Raw genomic sequence first — 13,441 nt, forward strand, 5'->3', positions numbered from 1 at the left:
CCCGGAGGCCCCTTTTTTTGCCCTGGTTTTATCATTGTTGTGGTTATCATTGTTGTTATTAATGTCGTTGTTGTTGGATAGGACAAAGAGAAATGGAGAGAGGAGGGGAAGACAGAGGAGGAGAGAAAGAGATACCTGCAGACCTGCTTCATCACTTGTGAAGCGACTCCCCTGCAGGTGGGGATCCGGGGGCTCAAACCTTATGCCGGTCCTTGTGCTTCACGCCACATGCGCTTAACCCACTGTGCTACCGCCCGACTCCCCCTATTCCTATTTCTTTTTTTATATTTATTTTCCCTTTTGTTGCCCTTGTTGTTTTAACATTGTTGTGGTTATTGATGTCGTTATTGTTGGATAGGACAGAGAGAAATGGAGAGAGGTGGGGAAGACAGAGAGGGGGAGAGAAAGATAGACACCTGCAGACCTGCTTCACTACCTGTGAAGCAACTCCCCTGCAGGTGGGGAGCCAGAGGCTCAAACCGGGATCCTTACACCTGTCCTTGGGCTTTGCGCCACATGCGCTTAACCCGTTGCGCCACCGCCCGACTCCCACTATTCCTATTTCTTAAGAAGTATTATAAAACATATAAACAATCTCTTGTGATCAATGGTCCTCAATGATGAATTTTCCACATTTCTAAAAAAGAAACTAAGTTCCAAGCAGTATTTTATCATGGCAATTGATAGGAAATGCACATCTAAGAATAAAAGTCTTCAAAGATTCAATAAAAGATTCAAACCAGGGTTTTTCTCTCCTATTCAATCGACTACTTCTAAACAAGGGGAACTTTCTCAATAAACATCTGTACTTAATTTGTTATCATCACTGGACGACTCATAAGGCACAAACTGACTTTTGGATCAACTAAATTATGCACATCCAGAGCCAGTTGGTGGTGCACCCAATAAAGCACTCACATTGCATCCAAGGACCTGGGTTCAAGACCCTGGTCCTCACCTAAGGGGAAAGCTTCAGGAGTGGTGAAGCAGGGCTTCAGGTCTCTCTTTCTCCCCATCGTCCTTGCCCCTCAATTTCTGTCCTATCAAATACAAGGGAGAAAGAAAAAAGAAAAATATGGCCACCAGGAGCAGTAAAGCCATGCAGGCACCAAGACCCAGTAATAACCCTCATGGCAATAAAAAATAAATCACATCCACTTTTACAACTCTACCCTACAGATGAACAAAAGACTTGATGAAATATTTTGGCTTTAAGACTTTAATATTCTTTTTTTTTAATATTTATTTTCCCTGTTGTTACCCTTGTTTTTCATTGTTGTTGTAGTTATTGTTGTTGTTACTGATGTCATCATTGTTAGATAGGACAGAGAGAAATGGAGAGAGATGGGGAAGACAGAGGGGGAGAGAAAGACACCTGCAGACCTGCTTCACCGCCTGTGAAGCGACTCCCCTGCAGGTGGGGGAGCTGGGGGTTCTAGGATCCTTAAGCCAGGCTTTAATATTCTTACCAACTTCTGTTCCCACAATGGACTGACGGAGAACAAGTTGCTTTGGGAGAGAAAGCCTTGCCCTGCTCTCTATTGGAGTGTCGGGAACAAAAGTCACCGGTCCATGATCAGGGCAGTCTGAGGGATAGGCTCGGTCACAAAGAGTGCACCCTGTGGATTGAAATTTTGAGACAGGAGGTTTAGCTTAAGCAGGCTGAATTATCTTTTGCTTTTTTATGTAAGTGCTAATTCTAACAAGAAATATCTCTCTTTAGCAGGTTCTGATAATTTTCTTTTGATCCAAATAGTTTCCTTTACAATGCCTAAAAAACTAAAGACTGCACTACTTCAAGAATCAAGTATATTATAACTTACATTAAGTGAAACCTTTAGATAGTGTGTTATAAAGTCCCCAATATTCCAGATCTATCAAACTCGAGAAAAAATAAACTTATGTGGTCTAGGAGGTGGCACAGTGGATATGGTGTCGGAGTCTCAGGCATGAGTTCTGAGTTTGATCCCTGGCAGCACATGTACCAGAGTGATATCTTGTTCTCTTCCCTCCTATCTTTCTCATTAATAAGTGAATTAAATAACTTTATAATATTTATTTATTATTGGATAGCGACAGAGAGATGGGGAGAAAGGGGGAGAGAGACACCTGCAGCCCTGCTTCACCACACATGAAGCTTTCGTGTTGGAGGTGGGGAACAGGAGCTTAAACCTGGGTCCTCGCACACTGTAATAGGTGAGCTTAACCAGGTGTGCCACCACCTGGCCCCTAAATAAAATCTAGAGAGAAAAAGCAGGCAAGCAACATAGCTAGCTAGGTCGTGTAGAACCCAAAAACAGAAATGACACTGTAAGACAATGAAGTCAAATTCACTACTATTCTGAAACTGATCAGTCAACAGATCTTGACAGATTCTGACAACAACAAAAAACAAACAAAAAACCTTGCAATCTACTCTTTTGGAATGGTAGACAGAACCTTATTTTTGCAGGCATATTTGCTTGAAACTCTTACTGTTCATTTATTACATTGTTTGCACTGTCAAAGATGGCGGTAACTTTATGCACTATGTTTATTATGAGCTCATGAGTGACCTTTTCCATAAATCATTCTATCCTTTCTATAAGGAGGGGCCAGACAGTACATCTGGTTGAGTGCATGTTACCATGTGCAAGGATCTGGTTCAAGTCCCTGTCCCCACCTACAGGGCTGAAGCTTCCTGAGCACTGAAGCAAGGCTACAAGAGTCTTTCTCCCTCTCTATTTCTCTCTATATATATTCAATATATAAAATTAAAAAAATTTAAATGTAATAATCAGGGCTGCAGATGTAGCTCAGTAGTAGAACATCTTATCTTATGTGTAAGGCCCTGGGCTCCTTCCACAGTACTGGATGTAACAAAGAAATGCTCTAGTTGCTCATAAAAACATAAAATAAATAAAATAAAATAAAATAAAATAGGGCTAGGACTGGCTCACCCAGTAGGAATGCACACATTAATATGCTAAAGGACCAGGTCTCTACCTACCACCAGTCACCACATGGGAGTACCTGTAAGGGATAAGCTTTATGGACAGTGGAATGGGACTGCAGTATCTTTTCTTCTGTTTCTCACACCCTCTTATCTACAAGGGAGAAGGAGGACAGTCACCAGGTGCAAGCACTAAGCCCCAACGATAACCCTGAGAAGAAAAAAGGAAGGAAGGAAGGAAGGAAGGAAGGAAGGAAGGAAGGAAGGAAGGAAGGGAGTTGGGTGGTAGTGCAGCGGGTTAAGCGCATGTGGCGCAAAGCCTAAGGACCGGCATAAGGATACCGGTTCAAGCCCCCCGCTCCCCACCTGCAGGGGAGTCGCTTCACAAGTGGTGAAGCAGGTCTGCAGGTGTCTATCTTTCTCTCCCCGTCTTCCCCTCCTCTCTCCATTTCTCTCTGTCCTATCCAACAATGACATCAACAATAATAACTACAACAACAATAAAAACAAAAAGGAAATATTAAAAAAATTTAAATGCCCAAAAAAAGAAAAGAAAAAAAAAAAAGGAAGAAATAAAGAAAGAACATGGTTGACTTTCATGTTTGAAGTTCCACAGGTCTCAGGTTCAATCCCTATCACCACCAGAGTTGAGCAGTGCTCTGGTAAAATAATGAAATATAACTTAAAATTTTTAATTCTTAAAAGAACATTCACGATCTTATTAGTCTTTCCAAATTACACTTTCCAAATTCACAAGATAGTTGGAATACACAAAGCTTAATAATACACATATTCCAAGTGTCCCCCCCCCCCAAGAAATGGTGAAAATTTCTACTTAAGTGAAGGGAGAAATATCTGTTAAGTCTTCATGATTTTTTTTAAAGACTTATGTATTAGGGGTCAGGGGGTGGTTCACCCAATAGAACAAACATTACCGTACAAGAGGACCCAGGTTGGCAAAGATGTGGAGAATCTGGAATCCTCATACCCAGATGGTAGGAATGTAAAAAGGTTTTTATGGTAGAAAATATTCTGACAACTCCTCAAAAAATCAAGCAGCAATTTTACTCCTAGATATATACCTAAGAAAATTAAAAACCAACATTCATAGAAAAATATTTATAATGAATATTCATAATAGTCAAAAAGAAAACACACAAAAGTTCATAAATGATAAGAGGATAAGGGGTGGGGAGACAGCATAATGGTTACACAAAAAGACTCTCATGCCTGAGTCTCCAATATCCCAGGTTCAACTCCCGAACCACCATAAGCCAGAACTGAGCATGTGAAAAATAAATAAATAAAGTGGATAAACAAAATGTGGTATATTCACACTCAAGTGTCAACACTTTTTAAAAATATTTATTTTATTTTATTTTACTTATTTCTTTTTCCTTTTTTGTTGCCCTTGTTGTTTTATTGTAGTTATTACTGTTGTTACTGATGTCACAGTTGTTGGATAGGACAGAGAGAAATGGAGAGAGGAGGGGAAGATAGGGGGAAGAGAAAGATAAGACACCTGCAGACCTGCTTCACTGCTTGTGAAGTAACTCCCCTCTAGGTGGGGAGCCAGGGGCTCGAACCAGGATTATTATGCCTGTCCTTGCTCTTCGCATCACATGCGCTTAACCCACTGCGCTACCTACCACCTGACTCCTGCAACACAACACTCTTATTACTGCCACTGGGGCTACAGTTTTGTTGGGTTTTTTTTTTTTTTTTTTTTTTGCCTCCAGGCTAGGGTTTGGTGCCTGCACTATGAATTGACTGCTCCTGGATGTCATTTTTTTCCATTCTTTGTTGTTGTTACTGTTGGATAGGACAGAGAAAAATTGACAGAGGTGGAATATAGTGAGGGAGAGAGACAGATACCTGCAGACCTGTTTCACAGCTTGTGAATCAACCCCGCTTCACAAGAACCGAGATCCTTGCACTTCGTACTATGTGCACAACCGCCCAGCAACCTGTTGTTTTTAAGAAAGAGGGACAGAAGGAAAGATCTCCTACAACTTACCAGTGCAATGGGGGTAGAACTCAAACATGGTCATGTACATGGCAAAGCGGGCATACTACACAGGTGTATGTTGCTTGTTCCTTTTTTAAAAAAAAAACATTTTTATTTATTTATTATTGGATAGAGACAGAGAGAACTGAGAGGAGGAGAGATAGAGAGGGAGAGAGGCAGACACCTGCAGCCATGCTTCACCACTTGTGAAGCTTTCCCCCCTGCAGGTGGGGGAGCTGGGGCTTGAACCCAGGTCCTTGTGCATATTAATGTGAGCACTTATCCAGGTGCACCATCACCCGCTCCCCATTCCTGACTCTTTAAAAATATTTCATTTCAGGGGGGCGGGTGGTAGCGCACCAGGTTAAGCACACATAGTAGGAAGTGCAAAGACCTGCTCAAGTATCAGGTCTTCAAGCCCTTTAGCCAGGTCACTTCAGGAGCAGTGGAACAGGTCTGCAGGTGTCTATCTTTCTCTCCCCCTCGTCTTCCCCTCCTCTCTCAATTTCTCTCTGTTCTACCCTATAAAATGGCCACCAGGAGCAGTGGAATATAGCGCTACTGAGCCCCAGTGATAACACACCCAGTTAAGCACACATAGTACTAATCACAAGGACTGGTGGTGCAAGGACCCAAGGTTGAGCCTATGGCTGCCCACCTACAAGGGAGACACTTCACAACTGGCAAAGCAGGTCTGCAGGTATCTACCTGTCTCTGCCTCTTCTTTCAATTTGTGTTATCCAATAATTTTTTTTTAAAAAAGGAGAGGAGAGGGGAAGGGTGGGGGAGGGGGAGGGAAGAAAATGGCCACCAGGAGCAGTGGAGTCGCAGTTCTAGAACCAACCCCCAGTGATATGAGCAAGAGGCTAGAGAACCATTCTGGTAAATAACTCTGGAGATTAAACTGAGCCTCAAGTATACAAATCCTGCACTCTACTTGGTGAATCTACTAGCTGCACCAAATCTAACTCCTTAAAACCTTAGACTGGTTTGAGAAGACCCTTTGTTCCTATTCCTACTTCTCTCCTCACCTCTTCTTTATGCTCCTATAGTTCTGAACCACATACAATTTTTCAGTTCTAGGCACTTCCTGATGTCTAGTCCTGACTATGATACTGTTTCTTACTGAGTCTAAACTTCGTCCTCCAAGTGTATTGTTAGCACATGTACTGCCTTCCTAGTAAGTCTGATTAGACAGATAACATTCAACTTAGGCTCCTTTAGACTCAATACTTAATTTCATATTTTTCCACAAGAAGAAATATAATACTCACCTGCCTATCTTTTCTATGAATGATAAGCTTCCTAAAGGCATTTTCTCCCACCTAGCATCAAGCACAAAGGTTAGCCTACAATAAGCATTCCTTATGAAGCTTGTAGCAACATCAACAAATCGACTTTTTAATATTGCTTTTTGCTAAGTGTTGCTTCACAGTGCTTATATGCCATTATGACAATTTACATATGTTCTGAGCAAATAAGAAAATTGCAGGTATACTGATCTACATTTCTTCAAAGTAGTGAAAAAGTACCAGTGATCTAATAAGTTTTGTGCTATGTTGAAAAAACACATACCATGTCAGAAGAATACATATTGAAATTTCCTCCTATCTGTAACAAATTATTTGTGAATCCTCTAGAAACACCTTAATTATCGGGCGAAGCTTCTCTGTAGTACATAAACGGCCAGATTCCCTTATTTCAGAAAAATACTACAGGAACCAAAGAGATAGCTGTAGGTCATTTCTCATGAGGAAAAGACACCAGGACACCACATTTACAAAGGACATTAAGAAGGCACACAAAAATTCCCAAATCTAGTTACATTCCCTACTCTGTTAGCACATGGCTTTGTGACTAAACCTAGTTTGAGGGCCTTTTCTGCCTATATTTCCAAAAAGAAAAAGGCTGAGCACACTCACAAATTGTAAACAAGGTTGCCATATTTTCCTTGTTTGAATTGGAGTCTTCCATTTGCAGTGAAGGTGGTACAAAAGAAAGACTGTCTGAAGAAACATCTACATGACCTGTCCCCATAGCAACCTCCTGGGTGATGGAGGAAACAGCCACAGGTTCTAGGCTTAAGCCAACTTCATGGAGGGAAACAGATTCTAGGGAGGCGAGGTTGTGTGAGGTAGAGAGTGCCACGCTTACAGAGTTGGTGCTCATGGCCACGGTGTGGATGGAGTCACTGAGGGCACTGTCAGATATCCCGTTGACACGGCTTGCAATGTGGTCTGTCTCCATAACCACAGGGAGCTCCAGGCCATTCCCATGAATGGGAATCACAGCACCATGCCCTACAGAGTCTGCTGCAAGGTTGTTGCTCACAGAATCCACAGACAGAGGTTCATGAGTCCTCGAAGCATTAGGAATTTGGGAATGTTCTCCTGTAACACCATCCATTGTAAGCTCTTCTGCCATTCCATCTGTAGAAATCGGGCTGGTAACCCTAGAAACATTCTCCATGGCGATTGTTGTGTCCAAAGCCACCTCATGGCCATCACTAGGATGAAGACTTTGGGTACCGTGCGTGTTTACAGTGCGAGAGTCTAATGAAACAATGCCTGGTTCTAATCCAACATTTCCATTAGACTGGTAGGGATCTAGTGCTGAAGGATTATTGGCAATGGATAATGCTGTATTACCATCAACATTTATAGAGTTGGGGTGAATATACTGAGGTGGTGGTCTGTCAGCTAAATAAGATAAAATGCCTGAGAAAAGAAAAAAGATAACACGTTAGCAACTTTTCAGTACATTGTTAAATGTAAAAAAAAATAAATAAATAAACGTAAGGTTAAAAAAACTTAGTGTGCAGCTAGCTCAGTCAGTAAAGCATGAGACTCTTAAAAAAAAAAAATCTGGGAGTCAGGCGGTAGCACAACAGGTTAAGCACAGGTGGTGCAAAGTGCAAGGATTGGTGTAAGGATCCCGCTTTGAGCCCCTGGATCCCCACCTCTGCAGGGGAATTGCTTCACAAGCGGTGAAACAGGTCTGCAGGTGTCTATCTTTCTCTCCCTCTCCATTTCTCTGTCCTACCCAACACAACGACATCAATAACAATAATAACTACAAAAATAAAACAAAAGGGCAACAAAAAGGAATATTTCAAAAAATCTAAATTCTAGAAGCTTATAAATTAAAGCCTTAAGAGAATCTTCTACATCTTTGTCACTTTGTAAAAAGCAAAAAACATAAGACATAACTGAGCTTTTCCTGTGAAACTCAAACTGTAAAACCCTATATTCCCTTGAAATTGACAAGAAAAATAATAATTTCAATACAGCCTTTTAACTAGAGGCACAACATGGATGGTGGAACAGTACTGTGAGACCTCTCTTCACACAGTCCTCTGGGAGGAAAAAAATGAATAAAATGAAAGAAAAAAAAAACTAATGAAATGAAAAAAAAAATGAAATGGTAAGCCTGGGAGAGGTGAAATCTTTTTGTGGTGCCCAGGCTACTAAAGTAAGCAGTAAATAAATAACAGAGCTGGATGGTGGCTCACCCAGTTGAATAGTTACCATGAGTAAGGACCCAGATTCAATCCCTTGTCCACCATCTGCAGGGGGAAGTTTCACAAGTGGTGGAGCAGTAGTACAGGTGTCTCTGTCTCTCTAACCCCCTTCCCTTTGTCTCTATTTAAAAAGGGGGGGGGGGGCGGCGGTGGCACAGAGGGTTAAGCGCAAGTGGCGCAGAGGGTTAAGCGCAAGTAGCGCAAAGCGCAGGGACCGGCGTAAGAATCCCGGTTCGAGCCCCCGGCTCCCCACCTGCAGGGGAGTCGCTTCACAGGCGGTGAAGCAGGTCTGCAGGTGTCTATCTTTCTCTCCCCTTCTCTGTCTTCCCCTCCTCTCTCCATTTCTCTCTGTCCTATCCAACAACGAATTGCGTCAACAAGGGCAATAATAATAGCCACAACGAAGCTACAACAAGGGCAACAAAAGGGGGGAAAAATGGCCTCCAGGAGCGGTGGATTCATGGTGCAGGCACCGAGCCCAGAAATAACCCTGGAGGAGGAAAAAAAAAAAATTAAAAAAAGGGGGGGGGGGACTGATTCCCAGGGGCAACAGATTTGGTATGCAGGCACCAAGACCCAGCAATAATCCTGGTGGTAATAAAATAAACATTTCCCTGAGGCGCCTAGAAAATGGCTCAACCAGGAAAGCCCTGGGTGAGACCCTATGTTTGATTCCCATAGAAATAGAAACATCACGGAAAGCACCAAGGGGGACTTGGGTGTCTGTCTCCTAAAGTCCTGGGCAAAGCATCTTTGCAGGTGAGATTACCACTAACAATCCTGAACAGAGTCAACCCATAGGCATGAGTTAACAGCCTTTATTTAGGTTGTTACTTTGGTATGTATCTTTTCCCAGAAGGGCCTCCCCCCCCCCCAAATTAATAATTGTTGAACACAATAATGATGAGTCACTTATCTCCTCTTTATGTACAGCTCTGGAGCCAGAGGGCCAGTTTGTACCCAGACAGCCTGTATGAGGAGGGAACTCATTAATCTTATTGACGTTGGGGCAGGGAGGGCCAGTACCATTCCCAAGGCCTGTGGAATATAACAATTCAATGGTTTCTAGCTCACCAAATAATTTCTAGTGTGCCAGTAAGTAGGCAGGTTGCCTGCTCTAGAAGTAACCAACTCATAGCAAGATATATTCTATCATTACACTCAAACTCCTAACAAGTTCTATTCAAAGCAAATCACAATTGTCCCTATGCAGTGGCACACCTGGGGGGATAGCATGTAGTACTAAGCACACAGAATACTAAGTGCAAGGACCTGGGTTCAAGCCCCTGCTCCTCACCTGCAGTGGACACACTTCACAAGTGGTAAAAGCAGGTCTGTAAGTGTCTATATTTCACCCTCTCTACCTTCTGCCCCCTCAATTCAATTTCTCTGTTCTATCAAATAAAATAAAATAAAACAAAATAAAATAAAATGATGGAAAAAAAAAAAAGAAAAGGAAAATAATTGCCACCAAGAGCAGTGGATTTGTAGTGCCAGCACCAAGCCCCAAAGACTAGAGGCAAAAAAAAAGAATTAAATCTCTCTGAAATTTAGACATAAAAAAAAGTCATAGGAGATGGTACAATGGCTACAGTGTTGAGCTCGGAAGCATGAAGTCATAAAGCATAAAGTGCCAGAGTAATGATCTGGCTCTCTCTCTTATATTATTCAGGTGTTTCTTTTATTTTTCTGTATTTTTTTATTGTTGTTATGGTTATTTTTGTTATTCTTATTGATGTTGAAGTTGTTAAAACAGAGAGAAATGGAGAGAGGAGGGGAAGACAGAGAGGGGGAGAGAAAGATAGACACCTGCAGACCTGCTTCATCGCCTGTGAAGGGACTCCCCTGCAGGTGGGGAGCCCACGGCTGGAACCGGGATCCTTACGATGGTCCTTGCACTTCACAGTTCGTGAGATGTGCACTTAACCCATTGCACTACCACCCGATTCCCTGTTTTTCTTTCTTTCTTTTTTTTTTTTTTTCCTCCAGGGTTATTGCTGGGCTCGGTGCCTGCACCATGAATCCACCACTCCTGGAGGCCATTTTTCCCCCCTTTTTGTTGCCCTTGTTGTAGCCTCATGGTGGTTATTATTATTGCCATTGTTGATGCTGTTCATTGTTGGGATAGGACAGAGAGAAATGGAGAGAGGAGGCGAAGACAGAGGGGGAGAGAAAGACAGACACCTGCAGACCTGCTTCACTGCCTGTGAAGCAACTCCCCTGCAGGTGGGGAGCCAGGGGCTCGAACCGGGATCCTTATGCGGGTCCCTGCGCTTTGTGCCACATGCGCTTAACCCACTGCGCCACCGCCCAACCCCCGTTTCTTTTTTTTATAGTAAGCAGATTAGCCTTATTATAGGGCTGTTAACATTTTGTTTATTTATCACCAGAGCACAGCTTAGCTCTAGCTTATTGTGGCACGGGTCACTGAACCTGGGATTTTGAAGCCTCAGGCATGGGAGTCTTTTTACATAATCATTATGCTATCTTTCTGCCCCTACTCTTCCTTATATTAATAAATAAATCTTTTAAAAAAATTTTTTATTATCTTTATTTACTGGACAGAGACAGCCAGAAATCGAGAGGGTAGGGGAGAGAGAGAGGGGAAGAGAAAGAGAGACACCTGCAGCCCTGCTTCACCACCTGCAAAAGCTTTCCCTCTGCAGGTGGGGACCTGGGGCTTGAACCTCGAGCACTATACCATGTACGCTCAACCAGGTGTGCCAACACCCAGTCCCATAAATAAATCTTTAAAAAAAAAAAAAGATCAGGGTCGAGCAGTAGGGCAGCAGATTAAGTGCAGGTGGTACGAAGCGCAAGGACCACGTAAGGATCCCAGTTTGAGCCCCCGGTTAACCAACTGCAGGGGAGTCGCTTCACAAGCGGTAAAGCAGGTCTGTAGGTGTCTTTCTCTCCCCTGTCTTCCCCTCCTCTCTTGATTTCTCTGTCCTATCCAACAAAAAACGACATCAACAACAACAACTACAACAAGGCTACAATAATAAGGGCAACAAAAGGGGGGGATGGCCTCCAGGAGCAGTGGATTCATGGTGCAGGTACTGAACCCCAGCAATAACTCTGGAGGCAAAAAAAAAAAAAAAATCAAGCATGGGCAGGGTAAAGGTGCACCTGGTAGAGCGCACAAGTTACAGTGCTCAAGGACTCAGGTTTGAGCCTCCAGTCCCCACCTGCAGGGAGAAAGCTTTGCAAGTGGTGCAGGGTTGCAGATGTCTCTGTCTCTCTCTCTTTATAGCTGCCCCTCTTCCTTCTCTATTTCTGGCTGTCTCTATCCAGTAAATAAAGATAATAAAGGGAGTTGGGTGGTAGTACAGCAGGTTAATCCCACGTGGCACAAAGCGCAAGGCCCAGCGTAAGAATCCCGGTTCAAGCCCCCAGCTCCCCACCACAGGGGAGTCCCTTCACAGGCGGTAAAGCACATCTGCAAGTGTCCATCATTCTCTCCCCGTCTTCCCCTCCTCTTTCCATTTCTCTGTCCTCTCCAACGATATCAATAACAACTACAACAATAAAACAACAAGGGCAACAAAAGGGAATAAATAAATATTTTTTTAAATGTTTAAAAAACATAATAACAAAAATAAATAAATAAATAGTCTGGGAGATGGTGCAGTGAATAAAGTGGAGTCTCAGGCATGAGGTATCAAATTTGATTCCCAGCATCATGTGTGTCATAGGGATGGCCTGGTGTTCGTTCTCTCATACACAATCATTTATAATAAATAAATAAGTAATTTTTTAAAGAACCTGAAAAGCCATCATACTTTCTTTTTTTTTTCTTACTTCCGGGGTTATCACTGGGGCTTGGTGCCTACACAACAAATCCACTATTCCTGGCAACCATTTTTTTAATTTTTATTTGATAGGACAGAAAGAAATTGAGAGGGGAGGGAGAGAGGAGAGGGAAGGAGGAAGGGAGGGAGAGAGAAAGAGAGAGAGACCTGCAGTACTACTGTCACCACTTGTGAAGCTTCTTCCCCCTGCAGGTGGAGGGCAAGGGCTCAAACCCAGGTCCATGTGCTCAGTAATCTGTATGCTTAAACAGGTGTGCCACTGCTCACCCCACCATCATACTCTTTTGAACAAGAAATTTCACTCATGGTACTCTTCCCTCAACACACTTAGCAAATATATACAGAAAGATGTTCATAAGAGTAATAATAACTACAATGAAAGCTAGGAAAAAAAATAGTGCAATGATAAAGACTGATATAATATGCCGTGAAACATCACTACACTGTAGCACACATCATGAAAACAGGTTAATTATGAAAACCATCAAACAAAAGAAAATAATGTAAAACTAGAAAAAAATCTATCTCCCCCCTCCCTTCTCAGTTTCTGTCTCTATCAAATAAATAAATTTAAAAATATATATTTTATCTAGGGTGGTGGTAGACAGCATAATGGATATGCCAAGAGACTCTCAAGCTTGAGGCTCTGAAGTCCCAGGTTCAGTCCTCTGCACCAGCATAAGCCTGAGCTGAGCAGTGCTCTGGTAAAAAATTAAAATAATAAAATATTTATTTTACCAGGGCACTGCTCCCTGGACTGAAGACCCCACCAATGTGTCCTGAAGCTCCGCTTCCCCATAAACCCACCCTACTAGGGAAAGAGAGAGGCAGACTGGGAGTATGGATGTCCATGTTCAGTGGGGAAGCAATTACAGAAGCCAGACCTTCCACCTTCTGAAACCCACAAAGACCCTGGGTCCATGCTCTTAGAGGGACAGAGAATGGGAAAGCTATCAGGGGAGGGGATGGGATATGGAAATTGGGTGGTGGGAATTGTGTGGAGTTGTACCCCTCCTACCCTATGGTTTTGTTAATTTATTCTTTCTTAAATAAAAAATAAATTAAAAAAAAATTTTTTAATGAAGTATTTATTTTACCAGGGCACTGCTTAGCTGTAGCTTACCTTGCTGTAGGGGATTAAACTTGGGACCTCACAGACTAAGAATAAG

General features: G+C 42.6%; 1 protein-coding gene across 4 annotated transcripts in view; it reads right to left on the bottom strand.

The window, feature by feature from the left end:
* Positions 1-13,441, bottom strand: part of PRDM4 (PR/SET domain 4) — a 54,168-nt gene that overhangs the window by 17,390 nt on the left and 23,337 nt on the right. For 3 of the 4 annotated variants that reach the window (XM_007540044.3, XM_060194355.1, XM_060194357.1), the window contains 2 exons: positions 6,863-7,657; positions 1,470-1,619 (listed from right to left, as the gene is read on the bottom strand). In XM_007540044.3, the coding sequence (XP_007540106.1) occupies positions 1,470-1,619; positions 6,863-7,657 (945 nt within the window). The remainder of the gene's footprint in view (positions 1-1,469; positions 1,620-6,862; positions 7,658-13,441) is intronic. The other variant, XM_060194356.1, reaches the window with a different exon arrangement.

The sequence above is a fragment of the Erinaceus europaeus genome, chromosome 7 (genome assembly GCF_950295315.1).
Source record: "Erinaceus europaeus chromosome 7, mEriEur2.1, whole genome shotgun sequence".
In the NCBI taxonomy this organism is placed as follows: Eukaryota; Metazoa; Chordata; class Mammalia; order Eulipotyphla; family Erinaceidae; genus Erinaceus; species Erinaceus europaeus.